At 44.0% G+C, this 26,423-nt stretch overlaps 1 protein-coding gene across 1 annotated transcript in view; it reads left to right on the plus strand.

Moving 5' to 3' along the window:
- LOC311236166 (disintegrin and metalloproteinase domain-containing protein 9-like) overlaps nucleotides 1-26,423 on the plus strand; it is a 350,625-nt gene that overhangs the window by 259,260 nt on the left and 64,942 nt on the right. The window contains exons 12-13 of the mRNA XM_084323795.1: nucleotides 314-485; nucleotides 14,061-14,153. Of these exons, the coding sequence (XP_084179921.1) occupies nucleotides 314-485; nucleotides 14,061-14,153 (265 nt within the window). The remainder of the gene's footprint in view (nucleotides 1-313; nucleotides 486-14,060; nucleotides 14,154-26,423) is intronic.

The raw sequence follows: 26,423 nt of genomic DNA on the forward strand, positions 1-26,423 counted from the left end.
CCTGCTCTAGTCTACCGGTCACAAGGTATAGTCAAAATCCATACCGTAGCTCAAATTCATACCGTTTATACCGTCCACACTTACTGTAGGCTAGGCTTACCCCTCTATCCTAAGGCCTTGTCTCCTCTCTCCTCTCCTCCTCTTCTACTACCTGTACCTCCCCTCCCGCATGCTGCTATGATGCCTGAATTTCCCCAAGGGGATCAATAAAGGAATGTCTCCTCTCTCCTCTATCCTAACCCCTTGTCTCCCCTCCTCTCTCCTAAGCCCATGTCTCCTCTCTCCTAAGCCCTTGTCTCCTCTCTCATTCCAGTGGATCCAAGAACTTTAGTAGCTGCAGCGCTGATGACTTTGAGAAGATGATTCTGGTCACAGGAGGCAACTGTCTGCTGAATATACCTCGACCTGATGAAGCCTACAGCGCCCCCTACTGTGGAAATAAGCTAGTGGACATTGGAGAGGACTGTGACTGTGGATCTGAAAAGGTAAAATGAATGGATGCTTTAAAAAAAAAAGTGTTATTATTATTATATAATGTGTTGATTATGATTGTATTAATTCCATGTAGAGTCTTTCACTACATTATGAAGCACTATAGGAATTAGGGATGTCCGGGCGGCTAGGTGGTGTAGTGGGCAAGGCACTCGCCACCAGTGTGGAGACGCTAGGATTCGCGTGTTCGAATCCAGCTCTCCACATTGTTTTTCAGTTTGGCTGGTCGTCCGCAGTAATACACATTGGCCGTATTACGGGGAGGGAAAACTGAAGGGTGGGGATCGAACGTTGTGAACAAGCGACTCCTACAAGTCGGTTGGTGCGCCTGCGCAGTAGAATCAGGAAGTGTCGGGGGCAGCGTGAGCCTCCCACGCGTTACTCCTCGACACTGAGAGATCGAGCTGCGCAGGTGAAAAGATGCGACTGCTGTTACCTCAGGTACCGGAGGGGACTTGTGCTATGTATGACTTAGTCCACATTGCAGCCGGCTTGTGGGAGGCAAGAAACAGCGTTCGTGACAGGGGAGGGTTGAATTGGATGATACGAAATTGGGATGGGAGAAAATATGGAAAAATGGGAGAAAAAGTGGATCAAAAAAAAAAAAGAATTAGGGATGTCCGATATTATCGGCCTACCAATATTATCGGCCGATATCGGCATTCAAATGTGATATCGGGGGGGCGGCTACGTGGCACAGTGGGCAAGGCGCTCGCAACGAATGCTGGAGACTAGGCTCGAACAGGATGCCTCCTGTTCGAGCCCCGCTCTCCACATTACTTTCAGTTTAGCTGGTTGTCCACAGTAATACACATTGGCCGTATTACGGGGAGGGAAACTGAAGGGTGGGGATCGGGCGTTGTGGACAGCGACTCCTACAGGTCGGTTGGTGCGCCTGCGCAGTAGAATCAAGAAGCGACGGGGGCGGGGCCCCTCCAAATCCCAGACCCCCGGCGCTGAAAGATCGAGCCGCGCAGGTGAAAAGATGCGACGGCTGTTACCTCGAGTATCGGAGGGGACTCGTGCTATGTATGACTTAGTCCACATTGCAGCCGGCTTGTGGGAGGCAAGAAACAACGTTCGAAGACAGGGGAGGGTTGAATTGGACGATATGAAAATTGGGATGGGAGAAAAATAGAAAATGGGAGAAAAAGTTGATATCGGAAAATATCAGTATCTGTTTTCTTTTTTTAAACTTAAATTTTGTTATTAAACATTTATAGACAAACAACACGACATATACAATAACCTCAACAACACTATTAAACAGACACAAATAATAAAGAAAAAATTTAATACCCAAAAGACGAAAAATAAAAAATACTGACTTAAGCAAATAAAAAACATAAAACAGTTGTCATACCTTAAACCAAAATAAAATTAGAAAACATTAAGTGTGTGACATGGGTTCAGAGACCCTCTTTGAACCTCTTTCCTCCTTTACCCTTCGCCCTCTTGTGGTGTATTTGGTTCTTCCTCTGTGATAATAATAATAATAATAATAATAACTTTATTTGTATAGCACTTTTCATACAGAGGTTGCAGTTCAAAGTGCTTCACAACAGCAAAAAATACAGGCATAAGCGAGCATAAAAAGATAGACAGGTAGAATCACAGTGTTTCACATTAGGATCTAGCATCCCAATAGGCTCTCCGCTTACAGTTTTCAGTAACACAAATAGTAAAAATAGTTTAAAATGATTCAGTTTAAAAATAGTCAAAAATTATAAAATAGAACGTACATAAAAAATACAGGCATGAGCGAGCATAGCAAGATATGGCAAATCACAGTGTTTCACATTAGGATCTAGCATCCTAATAGGCTCTCTATTCAGTAATACTCCTGTAATTCATGAACAAATAATCAGTGTTTCACATTTGGATCTAGCAAATAATAAGAATAAAATGATTCAGTTTAAAAATAGTCATAAATAATCAGTGTTTCACATTTGGATCTAGCAAAAAATAAGAATAGTTTAAAATGATTCAGTTTAAAAATAGTCATCAGTAAGAAGTAAAAAGTGCAATAACCGACACATGAATTTGATAGGCAGTGTAAAAGAGTAGGCAGGGTAAGAATAAATACAAGTTGTGTCAGGATATCCCTGATGTTTCCTCTTGCCACTAGGTGGTAGCAGATATCTATCAGTGAAATGCCTGAGCAAAGAGATAGGTTTTAAGCTGTCTTTTAAAGATGTCTAGCGAGTTGGCTTCCCTGATGTTTTGGGGTAGTTTGTTCCATAGTTTTGGGGCATAGTTGATAAAGGCTGCATTACCGATCCTCTTTTGACTGCTTCTGGGAGCCTCTAGTAGTCCAGCAGCTGATGATCGCAGTGTTCTTGCTGGTGTGTAATTTATTAGAGTGTTGGCGATGTAGCTAGGTCCCTGTCCATTTAGAGCTTTGTATGTAAGGAGAAGGACCTTAAAGTCAATTCTAAATGTTACAGGAAGCCAGTGTAAAGCGGCTAGGACTGGACTAATGTGCTCTCTCCTTTTGGTTCTAGTTAGCAGTCGGGCTGCAGAGTTTTGGATTAGCTGAAGCCTCTCTGTGGTTTTCTTAGGGAGACCTGTGAAAAGTGCATTACAGTAGTCTAACCGGCTAGATATGAATGCATGAATTAGCTTCTCAGCATCGTTCTGATTAATAAATGGTCGTACTTTTGCTATATTTCTGCGATGGAAGAACGATGTTTTCGTCACTTTGCTAATATGAGAATTGAAGTTCTGTTCTGAATCTATGATAACCCCAAGACTAGTGACCTCAGATTTGATCCAAGGGGTTAGTCCCCCCAGGTTCTTTATTAATGTTTCTTTTTTAGTTTTGGAGCCGATAATTAGAATTTCAGTTTTGTTCTCGTTTAGTTTCAGGAAGTTCTTACTCATCCATTTATTTATTGCCAGTAAGCAGTCTGTAATGGAGCTAATCGCTGTATCATTTGGTTCAGCAGATATGTACAGTTGTGTATCATCCGCATAGCTATGGAAATCTACATTATGTTCTCTGATGATATCACCCAGCGGTAACATGTAAAGGGAGAAGAGTAAAGGACCTAAGCAACTCCCTTGTGCAACTCCATAGTTGTTGTCGTATATATCAGACATGTGATCTCCTAGTTTAACATAGAATTTCCTCCCTCTGATGTATGTTTTAAACCAGCCCAGCACATGGTCTGAGAAACCGACATGGTTTTCAAGACGATCGATTAGAATATCGTGATCGATTGTATCAAATGCTGCACTGAGATCTAACAGGATAAGGATGGAGATCTTATTCTCGTCAGAGTTTAGTCTGAGGTCACTGATTATTTTGGTGAGGGCAGTTTCAGTGCTATGATATTTTCTGAATCCTGACTGAAATTCTTCTAAGATGTTGTTTTCTTCAAGAAAGGAATTTATTTGAACTGAAACTATCTTTTCAAGTACTTTACTAATGAATGGTAGGTTGGATATTGGACGATAATTTGCCATTTCATTACTATCCAAGTTAGGTTTTTTTAGTAATGGCTTTACAACTGCTGTTTTAAAGGCATCCGGGAAAATACCAGTCCTAAGGGAAGTGTTTATGATATCTAGCACAGGGCTTGAAACACTATTAAATACCCGTTTGAAGAAAGCTGTAGGTATAGGGTCAATGTCTGAGGTGGAGGAGTTACATTCTGAGACAGTTTTGCAGAGTACATCTAATGTGATGCATGTGAAACTTCTCATGGTTACATTGCACGGTTTGCCGCAATCAACTTTATTTCCATCATGAGTAATGCTGGCCCTGATCAAGGTTATTTTGTTGTTAAAGAATAGTGCAAGTTCTTCACACTTAACCGTTGATGACTGAGGAGGTGTAGGGGCAGTGTTGAGTAGTACATTAATAGTGGAAAAGAGGATTCTGGAGTTTCCAGCATTTTCTGTAATGATTTTAGAGAAGTAATCTTTCCTTGCTAAGCGGATGGTTTTATTATAAGCAGTTAAAGCATCTTTGTATATATCACAGCATATGGTGGTTTTTGTTTTTCTCCATTTTCGCTCCGCTGCACGACATTTCCTTTTTTCTTCGTTGACCGTATTATAGTTTAACCAGGGCGAGGCTCTAGTTTTCTTCTTTTTCGTTTTTAATGGGGCGACAGAATTTAATATAGATGACATTGCATCATTGAGATTTTCTACCATTTCATTTAGAGAGCTGTCATGATTGTGTGGTTCATGTAGTCTGATAAGATCAATGAACTTTGATTCAGCTTTGTCGTTTAGGAGCCTCTTTTTAACTATGATTTATTTTTTTGTTTTAGTAAGGGTTATTTGAGTATCAAAAAATATACAGTGATGGTCGGAGAGAGGTAATTCAGTTATTGAGATATTTGTTATGCTTAGCCCAGTTGTTGTTATAACTAAGTCTAGTGTATTCCCAAGCCGGTGAGTTGCATTTGTTATATGCTGTATTAGGTCAAAGCTATCCAGTAGATTTTTTAGTTCCATAGTTTTGGAGTCTGTTTTCTTATTAAAATGGATGTTCAGGTCTCCATTTAGGATCACCTTATCATATCCGGTAACACATAGTGAGATCAGTTCAGAGAGCTCCTGTATAAATATTGGTGAGTGTCTAGGCGGGCGGTATATTGTGACAATAATAGTTGATTCTGTTTTTAGTTCAATGGCAAGATATTCCATTGACATGAACTCGCCTAGTTCTGTGATTCTAAACAAGAGTTTTGAGGAGAAGATTGCTGCAACTCCTCCGCCCCTTTTATTTTTTCTGGGTATTTGAAAAAAGTTATAGTCTGGTGGACAAGCTTCTATCATTATTGATGTAGCTGTGTCATTATTTAGCCATGTCTCTACTAGGCAGATGCAATCTAAGTTATTTTCTTTAATCAGATCATTTACTAAGAATGTTTTATTATTCAGTGATCTGACATTTAGGAAAGCTAATTTTATTTGTTGGACTTCTTTAGAGGAGGTCTGCTTTGGTTTGACCGTGATGGCCCTGAGGTTAATAGCAGGTAAACGCATTGGTGGCGTATATTTTTCACCATGCCATTGGCTAGTTATGATTACTTGTATGTTTTGAGAGATGGCATGGTAATTGTGCTATACTGTACCGTACTGACTGCACTGTGCTTTCGGGGACATTTGATCAGACGAGATGGCCTTGTGTGATATGGGGGGGGGGGACGGGGACGGGACGTCTTGTGCTGTACTTCGTGGTGAGATTGTGTCCTTCATGACTATCTCTCGTGCTGGTATGAGCTTAATATTCTTGGAGGCCATCAAGGCATGACGCATGTTTGCTGATAGGAGCTTTGAACCTAAGCGATTTGGGAAGAAGCCATTTCTTTGAAAACGTTCTGGGTTATTCCAGAAAACATTGAAGTTGTCAATGAATTTCAGGCCGTGTACGAGACATGCAGCCCCTAACCATGAATTAAAATTTAGGAGTCGACTGAATGCTTCCTGTCCTCTGCGAAAGCATGCAATTGGTCCACTGATGGACACATCAGTGTTTGTGTACACAGACTGATGTTTGTCTAGTGTGTTCATTAAACGTGTGAAATCGTCTTTCAAAGTCTCTGTGCCAGTCTTCTTTCGCAGGATGTCAAACGATCCAGAGTGAATGACAATTTTTGTTATTCCTGGTCTGATTAGTGTTGGAAGTTTTTCGGCTAGCTCTTTCACAGTTGTATTGTCTAGACAGATATTTTCTGTTTGCCATCTCCACATACCTTGTTATGGAATCTCCAATCAGTATGCAGTCTATTTTCTGTGTGAGGTTAGCATTTTTCTTTCCAACAGTTTTGGGGCCGTTGTTTTTGGGCTAGGCCTAGTCTGCCGGTTCTTTCCACAGTCCTGTGGCCTTGGTGAAGCCGTGTTAGCCTTCTCAGTAGCCGGCATGTTAACGCTGGTCCCGTACCTTCGGCGTTGGCTACCGCGACGTTCTCGGCGCATGATAGTCTCTTCGCTGTTAGCCGTTCGCTCGGTCTGGGTCGTGTTTGCCAGCCGTGTCGCTAGTGGCTCCGTTTTCCTCGTCGTCTCGTCGTTAGCGTGTGCTTCGCTAGCATTAGCGTGAGCTCCGGCATGCCAGCTGTTTGCTTCGCTAGTGTTAGCGAGAGCTCCGGTATTCTTGCTATTAGCGTCGTTAGCGTGAGCTCCGTTACGCTCGCTGTTTTCTTCGTTAGCGTTGTTAGCTACGCTTCTATGTCTCTTTGCCTTGGGTGTTGATATGCGTGTTTCCGAGAGTAGGTTGAAACTATTTCCTGGCGGTACCGGGGGTGAGGTCCTGGATCGTTTATTTCTCCTTTTATCCTTGACGGTGATCCACTGCTTTGGTCTAGCTCCTTGGTTGTGCCAAGGACCGTCTTTTGGGTGGTGCTGTTCTGTAGTTACTAGCATAGGCCAGTTCTCAATCATGGTATTGTTGGCTATATTTGTAGTAGCTTCATAAATAGAGTCAATGAGTTGCTCATCCTGCTGTATTTGGTACAGGGTAGAAACCCGAGCCTCCAGCTCTACAATCCTCTTTCTCATCTCCAAACAATTAGTACATTCTGTGGGAGAGCCGAGTCCCGGCATCTTCCTTTATTTCTTTTCAGGTTAGGCTAAGCTGAAGCTAAGCTAGGTACTTAGCTGGTGGTGGTGGTGGTGATGATGATGATGATGGTGGTGGTGGTGGTGATGGTGGTGGTGGTGGTGGTGATGGTGGTGATGGTGGTGGTGATGGTGGTGGGTCACTCACTTCACAACCGGGGTCTTTATGAAATATCATACAAGAGAGCTGTCCGTCGCTCTCTCCTAAACGGGGCAGCTTCCGTCGCCCCGGATATGTCAGTTTCTCTCCCCTACACGGGGCAGTTCCGTTGCCCTGGAGCTGTGCTATTACTCACACTGTCGTCTTCCGTCTCGTTAAAACTCAAAATAACAAGGAAAACCTTCCTCGTCTTTCATAAATATCCTTGCCTTCCGACATAGTCCTTTGTGTGTAGCTGATAAGACGGCTCGCTATTCCTCCCACGGAGAATCTTGCTACTCGTCCTTTCGACTGTGGTAAAAAATCTGAATAGATAAGAAGATTCACAGTTCTGGAGAAGTACCATAGGAATTGGGAGTTAAAGTGATGTCGTTTTCATTCCCCTTGTAATCCTCCCACTTACCCCATCTTTCTCCAAATTTCTCATCCTGTAACCTCAGCGTGTGTGTTATCCTCTCCATATCCTGTATCTCTTCCACTATTCCTACCCATTGTGCTATTGTCGGTGGGTTTTCCTTGTACCACAGTCTCGTTATTGCTTTTCTGGCCGCTATCAACATTATCTTTATTAAATATTTGTCCCCCCCCTTGTATTCCCTCGTGTGTCAGGTCTCCTAAGTAAAGCACCAGTCCTGTTTGTGGTAATCCGTATCCTAATATTCTGATCATTGCCTCCCCTATCTCCTCCCAATACCCCTTCAGCTTCTGACATCCCCAGAATATGTGCGTGTGATTTGCCCCCTCCTTCCCACACATCCTCCAGCATGCTCTTTGTGTTGGTGCATATTTTCCCTTCAGCTCTGGGGTTATAAAGAATCTGATTATGTTTTTCCATCCAAACTCTTTCCATATCCTCGATCCTGTTGTTGAATGTTGCACCTCGCATATGTTCCCCCATTCCTTCCCTGTTATTTCTATCTCTAGCTCTCTCTCCCATTTCTCTCTTATGTAATCGGTCGTGTGTCCCTTGCTGTTCATTATAGCCCGGTATATTGCTGATATTACTCTTCCTTGCCCCCCTTCGTATGCCCATACTATCATCTTTATTATTCCATTCTGTTCTTCGTCTTTGGCCCCCCTTATTTCTTTGTTATAGTAGTCTCTAACCTGTAGATATCTGAAGTGGTCCCTGTTTTCTAGTCCAAATTTCTCCTTAAATTTTTGTAGTGTCTGCATTTCCCCCTTCTCTATCATTTTGCATATCGCTGTTGCCCCCCCCTCTCCCACCTTCTAAATCCATGGTCTAACCTCCCTGGTTTGAATCTCTTGTCATGTGCTACCCATCTCAGAACCCCTGACTGCTTCTCCAATTTGTGTGTTTTTACTACTCTGTTCCATATGGTCAAGGTGCATTTGGTGATTGGATCTAATAGTCCCTCTTTTTCTTTAAATAGTTCCCTATCTCCCACCAGAGCTTGTACCTTGTATCCCTCCCCTTTTTCAATGTCTTTCCATCTTGCCTCATATCTGTCGTTACACCAGCACGTCACTGCTCTCAGTTGTGCTGCATAGTAATAATCTTGTAGGCTGGGTACTGCCATCCCTCCCTCTTCCTTTGGTAGTTGTAGTGTTTTATATCTGACCTGTGGTCTTCTCCCCGCCCATATGAACCTCGTCCACATCATGTTGTCCCACTCCCTGAATTGATTCTGTGGTATTTGTATCGGTAGTGACTGGAATAGGTACAGTAACCTTGATAGTATGTTCATTTTAATGACCTCTATTCTTGAATTGAAGTCCAAGGGCATTACTGTCCATCTCTCTAAGTCTCTCTTGATGTTCTGATTTATCTGTGTATAGTTCGCCTCAAACAGTTTCTCCACCCCTCTCGTGATGTTCACCCCTAAGTATTTAATCTTGTCCATGTCCCATCTTATCCCGTACTGTTCCCTAATTTCCGTCGTTGGGGTATAGTTCCATGCTAAGGTCTGTGTCTTTGTCACGTTTAGTTTGTATCCTGAGTAGTGGCCATATTCCTTCAGTAGATCCATCAGTGCCGCGAAGCTCTTGTCTGGTTGCCTCATGTATACTATCACGTCGTCCGCAAATAGGCCTAGTTTATATTCCGTTCCCTTTATCCTTACTCCCTTAATGTCCTCGGTCTGTCTGATCAGTTGTGCCAGTGGTTCTATGAAAACGGCGAAGAGCGTCGGTGAGAGACAACATCCCTGTCTGGTAGCCCTCTCTAATCTGATTCTATCCGTCAAGCTGCCATTCACCTTAACCCTCGCTGTCGGTTCTTGATATAGCGCCTTGATCATCTTCATCGCCCTCCCGTTCAGTCCCAACCTCATCAATGTTTTATATAAAAATGTCCAGCTCACACTGTCGAATGCTTTTTCTGCATCTAGGCTAATCAGTACCGCGCTACCACCTTGTTTTTGTATCTCCTCTACTATGTGTAATGTCTTTCTCACGTTGTCCTGTGTCTGTCTCCCTTTAATAAATCCAGTTTGATCTTCATCTATAATGTCTGGCATAAACGTCTCAAATCTCTTTGATATTATCGATGTATACATCTTGTAATCCACGTTGAGTATGGACACAGGTCTGAAACTACTACATAATTCTCTATCCTTCCCTTCCTTCGGTATCGTGGTGATTATGGCTTCCTTCCACGAGGGGGGCATTTTTCCCTCTTCCATCGTGTGTCTGAACGCCGCCCCTAACATGGGTGCTAATTCCGTTCTAAATGTCTTGTAGAATTCCGATGGGAATCCGTCGCTCCCCGGAGACTTGTTGTTTTTAGCTCTACTAATTGCCTCTTCCAGTTCTCGTTCCGTAATTATTTTATTTAATTCTTCATTCTGTTCTTTCCCTATCGATGGTAACTCTAGCTTCTCCAGATATGCTTCTATTTCCTCTTCTCCCGCTGCTTTTGGCTGTGTGTATAGTTTCTCATAGTATTCTCTAAATGTCCTCTCTATTTCAGCTGGGTCTCTCAATATTTCATTAGTCTTTATATCCCTTATTGTGTGTATCGTGTTCAACTTCTGTTGCGTCCTAATTCTCCTAGCCAACAGTCTGGTCGCTTTTGGTCCCCCTTCATAGTACGTTTGTTTCATGAACCTCGCTTTCTTTTCTATTTCCGTCAATAATTCCCTATTTATCCTGGCCTTTACTTCTTTGATTTCTCCGAGCGTTTCCTGTTCTTTTGATATCTGGTGTCTCCCTTCTAGCTTCTTCAGCTTCCCTATCAGATTGTGATATGTCTCCGTTCTGGCCTTCTTCAGCATTGCTGTCTTCTCCATCAATTTCCCCCTTATCACCACCTTCAGTGTGTCCCATAGAATGTTCGGATCTACCGCCCCGTTGTCATTTTCCTCCTTATACCTGGCTATCTCCTCCTTGATCTGACTCACCACCCCCTTGTTATTTAATATTCCTACATTTAGTCTCCAGATCGTGTTCCTCCGTCTCCCTTCTAGATCTACTGTCAGATATATGGCACTGTGATCCGATATGTCCGCTACTCCTATTTTGCTCTCCCGTACCCTGTAACTGTCCCCCGTCGTCATCAAAAAGTAGTCTATTCTCGCATATGTCACGTGCGGGTGTGAGTAATGTGTGTATTCCCTGTCCATGGCGTGCATCCCCCTCCAAACATCTGTAATTCCCATTTCCGTCATCTGAATATTCATATATCTACTGATTGGTGCCCGTCCTTTTCTAGTACTCGTGGTGTCTAGGTCGTGATTCAGTACTACATTAAAATCTCCCGCGCATATCAATATCCCTTCTAGTTCCATCACTATCATATAAAAAATGGTCTCATATAAATCCCTCTCACTCTCTGGGGGTGCATAAACATTCACTAACGTAATCATTTGACCCTCTATTTTTCCCTTCACCAGAACAAACCTTCCCTCCTTGTCTCTTACTTCCTTGATCAATTCAAATTTGACTGTGTTTTTGATTAACGTGATTACTCCTCTCCTCAGGTTCCGTTTAAAGGAACTATAGTATGCATTTTCATATCCGAACCTCTTCAGTTTCTCATGATCCTGTGCTACCAAATGTGTCTCCTGCAGAAAAATCACTTCCATCTCACTTTTTTTACATTTCAACATCACTTTGCCCCTCTTTATCACATTATTCATTCCATTAACGTCTAACGACATCATTTTTATACCTTTAACCATTGTCATCTTTCTTCTTCTTTTGTCTGTCAGTCCCCCCCATGTCACATTCATTCCCCCCTCCGGTTGTAGCCTCCGCTCTCTTCACCGAATACATATAATGATTAACATAAATTAAAAACATAAACTTTACATAAAGTGCTCCCAAGGCGTTCGGGGGGTCCCTGTGTCCCCCCCTGTCCCCTGCTGGTGGGTGAGGAGTAATTGCTCTCCTAGTGAGAGGCCTCCTCCTGACGGCTTGGGGGTTTGAAACCTTTACCCCCAACCGCTCGTCATATTTGTCCAGCTTTCTTACTGTTTTTATTGCTGTCGTGCTCCTGGTCAAAAGCGATCTGTCCTTCATTCTGATCAAAGACCCCCATTTCCTAGGTCCCTCTCAATGTGGCTCATATGTTCCAATGTCCCTATTTCCTCCCAAACCCGTGTGTGGTGTCTTCTGTGTACCCCTTTTTATTTTATTTTCCTCCTCTCTATTTTCTATGTGATGTCCATTTATCCCCTTAATCCCTTCCAACTGTGTTACTCTCAGCGTGTGTCTATGCACTTGTTTCAATATGTTCTGTGTTCCGTCTATCATACCTAATTATATTTCCATTTATTTCCTCCGTCAGCCTGTGTATTATGTGTCCATGTATACGTTATGTTCGTTCCTATATCCTGCCTCTACCTGGGAATGTGTGTTTATGTATATGTTATTTCAGTTTCTATATTTTGTCTCTATTTGGATAGTTTTTCAATCTCTTGTGCGTGTACTCATCCGTTCGTCTCCTCCCGCCTCCTCTCCTCTCCTTCTCCGTCTCTGGCCTCCTCGTCCGTCTCCGCCTTCGGTCTGTCACTTCTCACCTCGGCCTTCTCCTCTCTCCTCCCTCCTCTCCCGGGCCTCGATCTCCCACTCTGGTCCATCTGTGTGCCCCCTCCAATCTCTGCTGCAGGCTCCGCGTCTGGCCCTCCTGTCTCCTTCCCTCTCCGTCCTCCGCCATCTGCATCCCCCGTCGCCTCATCTCCTCCGCCGCCTCCCGCGCCGTCGCGTATGTCACCGTCCCTTCCTTCCAGTGAATCCTTAGCGAGGTCATGGGTGATTGGAATTTCATTCCGTTTTCTTTCAGAATTCTCTTCAGTCCCGCGTAGGACCTGCGTGTTATTGCCACCGCTGTCGAGTAATCTTGATCAAACGACAGTCTCGATTTCTATCTTCTTGGTCCACGCGGTTCTGAGTATCAATTCCTTAATCTCAAATCTCAGAAAGTTAATAATAACCGCCCGGTTTCGGTCTCGGAGCCAACGCCCTGTGGGCCCTCTGTATCTCCATTTTTTCCAGTCCCGTCTCCTTCAGTTGTTCCTTGATAAGCTCTTCCACATATTGGATCACCGATTCCCCTTCGACTCCTTCTTTCAATCCCCATATTCTGATGTTATTTCTCCGTGACCTCCCCTCCATGTCCGATATCTTTGTCTCCATCTGTTCTTGTTTTTGAATCGCACACGTTATTAACACCTCGTGTATCTCTGTGTTCCATTCCTCCATTTGCGCCGTTCTAGTCTGTACCTCTGTTACGTTTCTGTCCTGTTCCGCCATCTTCTCATCCACCCTTTTGATTTCTGTATTCATTTCACCTCTGAAGTTCTCCTGTTCCTTCCTCAATTCCTCCCGTAACTTCCCAATATCATTTCTTATCGTGTCCGAGTTCAGTTTCATGGTCGCCTGCATCGTGTCCGAGTTCAATTTTATGGTCGCCAATATCCCGGCCTGCATGAGCACGGCCCATCCTGGCATTTCCTTGTCCGTCTCAGCCGAGACTCCCCCTTCCTCCGCCTGCCCCTTCTCGGTCTCGCCTCGGGGGTTCTGCTCCATCGAACTCTCCTCTTCCTGTGAGTTCTCCATTTCTCTTTCCTTCATATTTGTTATCTCCTCCTTCCTTCTCGTTTGCATCTTGATTTTTGATCACTGTTCGTCACTTTTCGGGTCCTTATTTCTCCGTTTTTCGCTCTTTTGACCAGGAGCCTCACCGCATGCATGCTACTCTTCCGCTCTCATACCGGAAGCCTCCAGTATCTGTTTTAAAAAAAAGAAATTATTATTTTTTTTTTTTTTTACATTTCTATAACCTTTATTTACCCAGGCAAGCTAGTAAGAACAAATTCTGATTTTATTTATTGTCAAAAGTATGCATAATGTTGTGTTAATTCCACAACAAGAGATATGTAATGTTAATTACCTGAAATTATTAAAAAAAAATTGGGGGGGAAACCCTGCATATATCGGTATCGGTTGATATCGGTATCGGAAATTAAGAGTTGGACAATATCGGTATATCGGTATCGGTAAAAAAGCCAATATCGAGCATCCCTAATAGGAATGCATCATCATTGATATCATAATTATGATATCAATAATGATGATGCATTCCTCTATATATTATTAACTCAAACCATTCAAAACCACTCTCTCTCTCCCCTCCCCCATCTCTCTATCTCCCCCCCCTCTCTCTATCTCCTTCCTCTCCCTCTCCCTCTCTCTCTCTCCTTCCTCTCCCTCTTTCCCCTCTCTCCCCCCATCCCTCTTTCCACTCTCTCTCTCTCTCTCTCTCTCTCTCTCTCTCTCTCTCTCTCTCTCTCTCTCTCTCTGTCTCTGTCTCTGTCTCTGTCTCTGTCTCTCTCTGTCTCTCTCTCTCTCTCTCTCTCTCCCCCCCCAGGAGTGTGAGAAGGACCCTTGCTGTGAGTATCAGACCTGTAAACTGAAGGCAGGAGCCCAGTGTGCCTTTGGAGTCTGCTGCCACAAGTGTCGGGTAAACACTGACCCCTGTAGGGACTGACCCCTGACCCCGGGAAATTATACTTAAAGGAACACAACAACATTATGGTGCAACCTCTCCCCCTTAACTCATTGACTGCCGGGCATTAGCCGGGGCCCCGCTGTAGCACTGCCTAGTGTGCATCACCTTGTTTGTAGAGCATTCTATATTATAGCTATGGATACAATACTATGGCCCATTTGATATCACCTATCTATCGTTCAATATGTGAAAAATAATAAATTTTTCCATCCATACGTTCCTGTGTTATACCGTGGTTAATAATGCTGAGTTATAGCCGTATACGCCAATTCCACTATAGACGTTGCCGTTTCTTGCCTGTACACGCTATTATTCCGAAATCAAACCTATATCATAGGTATTATGTTCCATCATGAATGCATCGTTTCACATTATTTGATTGTCAGTAACGGCATTCGTATTGAACACTAAAAACGCTTATCAGCCCGATCGGTATAAAAGCGTTGCAGGATCAAGCTAAAATTGATACAATCATCCTTACCTCGGTATTCCAAAAATAATATTCCAATTGTTTGATCGCCATCTGGTACATCCTATGTCCATTTGGTCCACGGCATAATCCACCACAACATATGGATCGGGGATATTTGACGTGCTTCAATGGAACCGGGAGAACCGTTCGCCTCGCCCGACAAGGAAAAATGAAACCCGAGACATTTGGCCGTCCCACAGGCCAAGATACAAGGTTATAAAGGGTGCTCGATACCGCCGTCTAGCTGGATGCGGCCGGTATTGCACTTTGGCATTCTCAGGATGATTCCCCATGTTAACCCCGAGTCTGTGTGCCTGTAATGAATAGAAATATTGAATAAAAGACATCACTGTTCCCAAGTCCAGGCTGAAGCTTAGGGGGGACCGTGCTTTCGCTGTGGCAGCCCCAAGAACATCACAAGAACATCACAAGACCAACACAACACAAGAACAACACAACACAAGAACAACACAAGATCAACATCACAAGACCAACACAACACAAGAACAACACAAGACCAACACAACACAAGAACAACACAAGAACATCACAACACAAGACCAACAACACAAGAACATCACAACACAAGAACAACACAAGACCAACACAACACAAGAACATCACAACACAAGAACAACACAACACAAGAACAATGCAACACAAGAACACCACAACACAAACACAACACAAGAACATCACAACACAAGAACAACACAACACAAGAACAATGCAACACAAGAACAACACAACACAAGAACAATGCAACACAAGAACACCACAACACAAACGCAACACAAGAACAACACAACACAAATGAGCTTCAGTACCGGTACATAAATTAACAATATGGATGTAACTACAGTATACTTGACTCTCTCTCTCTCTATCTCTATCTCTATCTCTATCTCTATCTCTATCTCTATCTCTATCTCTATCTCTATCTCTATCTCTATATCTCTCTCTCTCTCTCTCTCTCTCTCTCTCTCTCTCTCTCTCTCTCTCTCTCTCTCTCTCTCTCTCTATCTCTATCTCTATCTCTATCTCTATCTCTATCTCTATCTCGCTCTCGCTCTCGCTCTCGCTCTCGCTCTCGCTCTCGCTCTATCTCTCTCGCTCTCGCTCCTCTCTCTCTCTCTCGCTCTCTATCTCTCTATCTCTCTATCTCTCTATCTCTCTCTCTCTCTCTCTCTCTCTCTCTCTCTATAGTTCCTACCAGGAGGTACTGTATGCAGGACCAGTACAGACCAGTGTGACCTGGCAGAATACTGTATTGGCTCCTCAGCTCTCTGCCAGAGTGATGTGTTCATTCAGGTAAATAGATGGATTACAAAATGACATGCAATCGTTATTAATTAAAGCTTTAAATTGTCCAAAGGTTGGAAGGATATCAAACTTTAAAGTGCATTGAAGGGCGTTTCAAGAGTACGGAGCACTAAAAGAGACGGCAGTTCTTCTCAATATGCACTTTAAAAGATAGCTTTTCATCCAACCATATCCCAAGATACTTGTAGGATGAAAAATGTTCTATGGTTGGCTCCCTTTAGCGTAACAATATGAGCATGATTCATTGGCTGTGAACGAGCCCTTGTGAACATCTTGAATTTCGTTTTCTTTGCATTTAAGATGAGTTTAAGATAAAAAAGGGAGGTTTTAATTTCCCAGGTAATTTATTAACTAGATCAGTGCCGGCCATTTAACATTGAAAACCCTGTTGAGTGCCAGCATCCACTTCAATGATGGCGTTAAAAACGCATAATCTATGTTTTAAATTATGGCTATGTGTCTAATCTGCCCGTCGCTTATCAATGACTTGTTTGCAGTCAACATTGTCGAAACGGATTGTTTTTTAATCGGTTCATATCCACAAAAATCCACATGCAGCCTCATCCAAGGTTGGTCTGGCCACTCCCACGGGTGTAAAGGTGCTGCTGCTGGGGCGGCTTGGTTCAACTGACACGAATGACAGCTGCGCACTGCTGACTCTAAATCTGCATCCATGTTTGGCCACCACACATAACTGCGGGCCAATGTTTTCATTCTTGAGACCCCTGGATGAGCCTCATGAAGCTCCTTGATCATAGTCTGTCTTCCTTGTGGTGGTATTATCACTCTACTTCCCCACAGGATGCACCCGTCCTCCACACTCAGTTCATATTGTCGTCTCGTGTAAGGCTGTATTTCTGGGTCTGTGCTCTGTGAGGGCCAGGAGCCCTGCAACAACCACTGGTGGACCCTGGACAGGATAGGGTCCCGACGAGTCCAGTCTCGGATGTGTTTTACCTGCAGTGGTGTACCATTCATATGCTCCATAAGCAGCACCACCTCTTCCTCCTGTGGTACATTTCCGGGCTTTATGGGCAGTGGGAGTCTGCTCAGTGCGTCTGCATTCCCGTTTTTTAAGCCCTCCTTATACTCCAAGGTGTACTCATAGGCGGCTAAAATTAATGCCCATCTTTGCATTCTGGCTGCCGCGAGCTGTGGGATGCCCTTACTCTCTCCCAAAAGGCCTAGTAGTGGTTTGTGATCCGTCGCAATAGTGCAGTGTTTTCCAAACAGATACTGGTGGAATTTCTTTAGACCAAAAATGAAAGACAGCGCCTCTTTCTCTAGCTGTGAATAGCCCCGTTCTGCTGATGACAGTGACCGTGACATGTATCCGATTGGCCTGTCGGAGCCATCTGGAAACCGGTGTGATAATACTGCTCCGACGCCATAAGGTGATGCATCACAAGCCAAGTAGAGCGGCTTTGTCTCATCAAAGTGCACTAATAACGTTTCAGACTGGAGGCACTTTTTTGCCTCCTCAAATGCCTGGGTCTGACATTTTCCCCATCTCCATGGGATCTCTTTTCTCAAAAGCTTGTGTAGTGGCTCCAATATGGTCGACACATTTGGCAGGAACTTGTGATAATAGTTTAGCCCAGAAAAGACTTTAACTGTGTCTGGTCAGTCGGCTGTGGGGCATTTACAACGGCCTGTACCTTGTCAGCCACTGGTTGAATCCCTTTGTGGTTCATTCGATAACCCAGGTAAACCACCTCTGGTACCATGAACACACATTTGTCTCTCCTCAGACGCAGTCCTGCAGCTGAGAGTCTCTTCAGCACTACCTCTAAGTTGTGTAGATGGCTGGCATCGTCGTCACCGGTCACCAGAATATCATCTATTCTCACCACCACCTGGGGAAGGCCTTGTAGTAGGTTATCCATGGTGCGCTGGAATATGCCTGGTGCTGATGACACCCCATAGGGTAGCCTGGTGTACTGAAACAGACCCCGGTGGGTGTTTATTGTTGTGAATTTCTTAGATTCTTCATTCAGTGGGAGCTGTTGATAGGCCTGTGACATGTCCAATTTTGTGAATTTCTGTCCCCCCCCCCCTAATACCGCCAGCAAGTCCTCTGTTTTGGGAATAGGGTAGTTGTCCAACTTGGACACTGGATTCACTGTCACTTTATAGTCCCCACATATTCGGGTTGTCTTGTCTGGTTTTAGTATGGGCACTATGGGAGCTTCCCACTCTGAAAAATCCACAGGCTCAATTATGCCTTCCCTCTCCAATCTGACCAACTCTGCCTCCACTTTCTCCTTGAGAGCATAAGGTAATGGCCTGGCTTTAAAATACCGTGGCTTGGCTTCTGGGTCCACATATATCTTGGCTGTAGCCCCTACTAAAGTGCCCAGCTCGCCTTTAAAAACATCCTCATGTTGTGCTAGCAGAGCATTTAACTCCTGCTGCTGACCTATCTGTAGTCTGAAAATGGCTCTCCAGTCTAGCCGCATAGCTTTGAGCCAATTTCTCCCCATCAGATTAGGCCCCTCCCCTTTTACCACCAGCAATGCTAATTTCTTGGTCTGCCCTTTGTAGGTGACTTGTGCGTGCATCTTGCCTAACACTCCTAATCTATCTCTGGTGTATGTGTACAGTTTTATTTTTGTTTGATGGAGTGGCCCCCCTCCCATCTTAGTGTAGGTTTCCTCACTCATAATAGTCATACCTGCACCAGTGTCTACTTCAAAGTCAATGTCATGTCCATTCACCGACACTTGCTCTCTGTATGGCTCCACTCTCTCTCCATCATCCAGATTATACAGATTGTGTGTATAATCCTCCTCTTCATACTCCATTGTGTGGGTTGCACCCAGTCCATTTCCCCGGTTCTGTCTGGGCTGTCTGACCTGCCTGGGGCTGCGGCATTTTCTAGCCAAATGTCCGCGTCTTTGGCAGTTGTGACAAACTGCATCTATGAATCGGCAATCCGCCGGCCCGTGATTTCCTCCACATCTGTAACATCCGATTCCTGCCGACGGTGGTCTGCGCTCCGGTGCTGCAGGTTGTAGTTGTAATTTATGAATGGGTCCCTCCACTCCCGTTTGCTGCAGCTCTGCGATATCTTTAGCCGCTGTTTTCATAGTGATGGCCAACTCCATAGCCCTGGCCAACGTGAGTCTGTCATCCGGTTCTGTTAACGGACGCCTTTGAATGCGATCGTCATTTATCCCGCACACCAGTCTGTCTCGAATCATGTCATTTAACGTAGCGCCAAACCCACAATGTTCAGTGATTCTCTTCAGCTCGGCTACAAATGATGACACAGACTGTCCTTGCTGTCTCGTTTTCGAATGAATTTTTTTTTGTATTTTATTTTTTTATTATTTTTTAAACAAACACATAAACAAACATGACAACACACGATAAGATATACAAGCATTAGTTGTCAGTGCACATCCAATGAAATCACATTTTAGTTAATTGTCTTATATAGGATATACCCCTAATACCTGTTATCTAAAAACCTATACACATATGCTCCAGCTCGTACCCCCCCCTCCCGGACCCCCCATTGGATAATCCATCCACTTTCCCTCGCTCCTAACCAGACATTACCATTATATGCTAGCTTTTATTTTCTCCACCACTTCTAACCACAATGTCATTTTGGATTCATTGAGACCCAAAATTCTTGCTGTAGATATTTCTTGATAGATCACATCGAGATATGTAATAATCCAGACCTTTCGGCAAATTTTTTCCGGTTGGAACCATCGTGATGCTATCAGCTTTTTAGCCACTGTGATACCCGATAAAACCAATCTCTTTAGCTGTGGATGTACTGCACACTCAAAAACATCATTCAGCAGTAGTACAGAGGGGTGTACAGGTATATTCCAAGTTAAGAGATTTGATAATTGCTGGGTCACCTCTTTCCAGAATATCTTAACTGGTGGGCAGTCCCAGTACATGTGCATAAATGTCCCCTCGTCCCCATTTGTACATAAGGAGCATTTGGAGTCTTGTATAAGACCCATTTTTTTCAGTCTTATAGGAGTCAAGTATGTCCTGTGAATATAGTTAAGATTGATTTGTTGATGGTCCGGGTTCCTTGATGTGAATCGAATATTTGCCCAGGCTTCTTGCCAATCAAAATCACTTTCCAGGTCTGGTATATCCCTCCTCCAGACGGAGTCTAGGTGGAGGGTTTCAAATGAGGACGTTAGTAATTGATGATAAAAATCTGAAACAAAACCTCTTGATGTCTCTCTTTCATAGAAGAATTTGTGGTATCTGTGGTGTACAATTGGTATATTTAATGGAACACCGTGAGCCTTCAAACATGCCAATAACTGTGCGTAAAAGTAATATGTGGACTTGGTGAGATTACATTTTTTGCGTATTTCCTTGAAACTACAAAAACCCTGTTTATTGAAGACGTCTCCTAATGAGTGTATGCCTTGCTTTTCCCATCTAGGGAATCTTATAGGTTTTCGAATGAAATTTAAAACGCTCCACAATGGCACTGGGTTTAGGCGTGAAGTGATCACTCAACAGTTTCAATAGCCCCGTCAAGTCCGAATCTCCTGGCTTACCCGGCAGACACAAATCGGGCAGCATAGCGTAGACTTTTCCTCCACATGCACTCAGGAATATGGCTCGCTTTTGTCCTGCATTTGTGATCTTGTTAGCCACAAAGTAGAATTCCAGACGTTCCACGTACTGCTGCCAATCATCTGTCTCCTGGATTTTCCCATACATCGTCATTTTTCTAACGTTCGGCTAAAACTCCAAGCTGTTTAGTTTATCCTCGTCGCCAATGTAATAATGTAAAGGTCCAGTCCAAATGTTCTTTTGTGATGTTTATTTCACGCTGTCAAAAGCAATACAGGTCCAGTGCAACACACAGCTGTTACTCATTATACTACCTAAGTAGGTGTGTCTCATAGGACACTGCAGGTGAAGGTCTGACTGACGTAACCCGGTGAACCCCCATTATAACAGCATTTCTAAAAGCTATCGTTCTCTCGAAAGTTTCCGGAAAATAGAAAGATTCCCCCATAAACGGCATTTATTGGAATATTCTCGAATACACTATTTATGAATCGTTTTCAAATAAACGCTAGATTATCGATAGTATATGTGTACTTATGCACGCTATAGAAGCGGGCTGAAAAATCTATTCTCTAATTTCCTCAACATCACACACACACACACACGGCACATGCTGATATCTCAGTGAATACAGATCTGATGATCCTAAAACTGGTAACATAGACTCCTTACCTTAGATCAGATGTTCTCCAAAAAGATTATTCCAATTCCTGATCGCCATTCCAAATATCGATCGCGTTTATTGATTGATTATTGGCTGCTGTAAATATATATTCCATGCTGCTTTCCAACTCGCGATCACTTCCCTCATCATCAGACGGCTCACCAGCATAATGGAGCCAGTTGGCTCCCCCCACAGGGATCCAGCAGTATAATCGAATGGCCTGCAGTTACACAGGGATAGACGATAGGGGGCGGTATTTTCCCATCTGAGCTCCTAGAGGGTCTGCTGTAACAACGGGAGACTCGGTTGATGAAATATGAATTCAGATCGCTATAAAAAAAAAAAAAAAAAAATTGCGTCGTCTGCACTCAACGGGGGGCATGATAAGACGACAATACACGTCGCTGGCACTCAAAGTGTTAACACTTTGACTGCCATGAAACGTCTTTTCACGTCATTGCTGGCCATGCTCAAGTTGCCGGGGGACGCTGTACAGCGTCCTTATATCAATATTTCAAAAATCTGCGATCGGATTCATATGTCCCCGCCGCTGGCCTGAGATCCACCAGCAGGACCCACTGAGCTCTCTGGCGGTTCAGGAGCGCCATCTGGTGGCCGATTGGCGCAATCGCCAAACAGGATGTTGAATAGAGGTTGTCATGACGACCGTAGTACTTCCCGGCGCTCGCTATAGTTCATGGGACTCTGGCTCGTCACGCTACACGGTGATTGATTGGCAATAACTCGATAAACAACATGATTTGGACGTATATACCATTATACAAGCTGGAGATGGACCGGGTAAAAATATATCCCATAATGATAAGATTTCTACTCGACGATGATCGCCCAACGGCGCGCGGAGACTGGGGTGAGTTTCAGCGTGTAACGTTACCGTCTTCGATACTAACTGCTATTATCAACATTTGACCCACATTAGATGATTGGTATAACGCTGCCCACGGAATTATAAACGCCCCCTCGCCCATCCGGTCAACATCAGATGACGTGTAGTAACTTCTAGAAGTACGTCTAGTTGGAATTTTTTATATCGCGCTGATTGCCATCAAACTGTATTTCATCATCAATATAATGCATTTGGGGCTATATATCACGTTCTGGAGAAAGCTGCAGAAAGAGATGAAAACATACTTATACATTAGACCATACTTTACTATGAATATGTGAATGAAAAAGTTTAACGTTGCTACACAATGAACAATACATATAGGACTTTGAATGGGCCCTAATAATGGCAATGTAGCAATAGAATTTAAAAAGTTATAGCCCTGCAAAGAAGGGGACTTTCTCCATAGACAAATAGCGCTGGCAATCTATGGTATATCATGAATTTAACCTTAGGCAACCAAAGTGTTAAGATAGAAAATAAAATCGGAGCCAAAACGGACCCTTGGGGAACACCTTTCTTGATTTCTAAAAAAAAAATTGATTTGTAGTTCTCTGCAAATATACATTGTGTTCTGTCTGAGAGGTAATTTCTGAACCAATTTACCACTTCCTGTCCAATGCCAATGTTGTCCAGTCTATCCAGTAATAATGTGTGATCTACGGAGTCAAAATGCTGCACAATGCTGCACAATGTTGTTTCTCGTCAAGTGTGTGGATTATGTCATTGGCCACTAGCATGGCTGCAGTTATAGTACCATGTCCAGACCTGGGCCCTCATTTATCAATGGTGCGTACGCACAGATATGTGCATAACCCGTGCGTACGATAATTTCTAAGCAAAGTGTCGGATTTATCAATTTGAAAGTGTGCTTGACTTTTTGCGTATATATACGCACAGCTCTGACCATGCGTACCTGGCGCCCAGCGGTAAAATATGAAGACTGCAGACGGACGGCATTATGCTTTCATCAGTTTCATGCATTAGTTTCAACAATGACGCGTTCTGTATGACCCGTAATTCACTATAGTTCATTGTAAAATAGCGACAGTGTAATTATTGTCAAACCCTAAATAGCATTTGGAATAGGTATTTCCGAATGAATCCAGCCTGGTTCATAGCGTTATTATAGGAATACTTCTCGCGGTGTGCGCTCAGATGTTTTCAGAGATATAGGGCAGTCTATTTGCAGAGAGAGAACATAATAATATTAAGTATAGTCCGCTACCCGAGACACATTCTCCTTGATTTGTACCGCAATTTGAGACCCAAATTGGAGCGTGGAGCAAAAACACAGTGTTGGATGTCGATGTCGTAATTTCCCCAACCCCCCCAACTACATACAATATCCATATATCAATAACAGGAGGCCAAGACAGGATTTTACTCCAGGTTACCCAACATCATCGGAGCAATAGACTGTACCCATGTAGCTTTCAAAGCTCCATCAATAAACAAATCCAGTAATGTGAACGGGATTCCACTCGGTCAATGTACAGATAATCTGCGATGCGCATTTTGGCTGATAATGTCGTTGCCTGTGGCTGGGAGGAGCACGACTCATTCAGGCCTAATTGTATTTAATTCAATTGTAATGTTATTACTGGGGTATCTAAAACATCACTAAATGCAGATCACGGTTATCCACTGAAGCCATAATGACTCTGACCAAAACCACAGGCTCATGAGCGCACAATAGGCATTGTAGAGCGCAGAGTTGGCGTGCTGAAATTGATTTCATTTCAGTCATTACAGTGCTTAATGTCGGGTCAGCTTGTCATTTATTTCTGTCAATGTGCTGGTTCTGTAGCAGGACTGGGTCAGTCAACATCCTTGGCTCCCGGCACACCGAAGATAGTCTGCACGCTCCCTCCTCAGAGGAGGAGTTGTCTGTGAACTTGACACCTTCATTGGATTTATATATTCTCTAAAAATATCTATAATCATACGATTAAATTCAAATGTTCGTTAAAAATCCTTACAATGTTACTTTTACCTTTGATCTCACTGTCATCGGTCTTAAGGTGGTCTGGAAGGCTAGCGCAATCATTTGTACCAGCTACAGATTTAATGAATTTCCAAAATGTTGTTGGATTATTTAGATTTTCAGTTACTGCTTTCAAATCAAATTCAGATTTTGATTATTTTTTTTTTTTGTCTTTTCCCCCCTCCATTTTCCTCCGATTTTCTCCCATCCCAATGTTAGTCGTATGCCAATTCCCAGTCCCTTCCTGGTCGCGTGTACCGGTTCCGCAACAGTAAGTGACTTCCGGGTAGGCCTGATTGGCCCCGACAGGCACGTGACGCGGCAAACTCAGGACGCGCAACGAGGCTGCTGAGAGCTGTCGCGCGGAAATAGGCTGTCTATTGCCATTCTCTAACACAAACTCTAACCTTAACCAGCTCCTTAACAGCGCCTAAACTTAACCGTTCTAACCTTAACCAACTCCGAAACAATGCCTAACCTTAACCTTAACCTTAACCATGCCTAACCTTAACCATAGAAAGAATATTGCCATTCTCTAACACAAACTCTAACCTTAACCAGCTCCTTAACAGCGCCTAAACTTAACCGTTCTAACCTTAACCAACTCCGAAACAATGCCTAACCTTAACCTTAACCATGCCTAACCTTAACCGGCGAAAGAATACACGTTAAAAAAAGAAATCACGTTAAAAAAAATAAATTCGATGGGATTCGAACTCGTCAACAACGGACCGCAGGATCGCAGGACCGCTGCTCTGCGAGGTGAGCTAAAGCGCTGAATGAAAGTCATAGCAGATTTGGACGGTTACATCATTCCGCAAGCTCTGCCGCGCGGCAGAGAAAGTTGCGCGTCACGTGCCTGTCGGGGCCAATCAGGCCTACCCCGGAAGTCACTTACTGTTGCGGAACAGTTACACGCTTCCTGGTCGCTGCGCTTTACCCCCCACAGTCAGATCATTTGGGAGAGTGGAGGCTACCACGTGCTTCCTCCGACACACGTCCAGCCAATCACCGCTTCTTTTCACCTGGCAGCGCGGATTCTCATTGAGAGGGCGTAGCGTGTGGGAGGACCACACTATCCCCCTCACGTCCAATCCGCGCTTAGCAGGCGCCCCGACCGAACTGTAGGAGTCGCTGTTTACAACGACCCGGACCCACCCCGCCAGCTTCTCCCACCCTCTGATACAGCCAATTGTATCAGTGCAGACGGCCAGCCAAGCTGGTGACAACCCCGGAGCTGTGAGCTGGATTCGAACAGGCGAACCAAGCTCACAGCTCCGGGGCTGGTGACGAACGCAATCTCCGCTCGACCACCTAACCGCCCTCAGATTTTGATATTCTAATCAAACGTGTACACTTATTTCTGAGAGATCTACAAGAGGTCCAGTCTGCAGGGGCATTCGATGTCCTAGCCTTTGCCCATGCAGCATCTCTTTGTCTCAGAGAAGTTGATATATTATCTGAAAACCAAGGATTATCTCTTCGGCTGATCCTATACTTTTTTTGTATCCACTTTTTCTACCCATTTTTCAATTTTTCTCCCATCCCAATTTCGTATTTCCAATTCTTCCCTCCCCTGTCTTGAACGTTGCTAGACTATGCCTCCCACTGGTCAGCTGTAGTTAGGATAGAAGCCTTGCATCACGTGTCCCCTCCGGTACACGAGGAGGCAGCCTGTTGCATCTTTTCACCGCAGCAGCTCGAACTCAGTGGCGAGGAGTAACGCGTGGGAGGCTCACGCTGCCCCCGATACTTCCTGTTTCCGCCGCACCGGCGTCACCCAACCGACCTGTAGGAGTCGCTGTCCACAACGTCCAATCCTCACCCACCGGCTTTCCCACCCTCTAACACTTGCCAATTGTGTTAGTATGACGGCCGGCCAAGCCGGTAGCAACGCAAGAGCTGGGCTTGATACCAGCATCTCCTGCGTTAATGGCGAGCGCCTTGCCCACTCAGCCGCCCTTGATCCTATACTTTTTGATGCTTGTCACAAATAGACATAAATGTCATCAGAAACTAATCCCAAGCAGCATCAACATCAGACATGAGAGAAACATATAAATCATGCAAGAAAGCTTTTAGGAGGCTTGGTATTGCGTACACACACAATTGTACAATGATCGCTCACATTATTGCAAAAAAAAGACAGTTTGTTAAAATAATGTCCAATAGTGTGAATTTTTGCAGTGCTTTGTGGTTGGGGCGGAGATCAATTGTGTAAGATTTAAGGAATCACATACGTCTTTAAACGGTTCAGAGGCCGAAGCCAGCCAGTCCCAATTTAAAGGGCAACTATTTTACAATTT

Source organism: Notolepis coatsorum, assembly GCF_963971535.1.
Source record: "Notolepis coatsorum genome assembly, chromosome: 10".
Lineage (NCBI taxonomy): Eukaryota > Metazoa > Chordata > Actinopteri > Aulopiformes > Paralepididae > Notolepis > Notolepis coatsorum.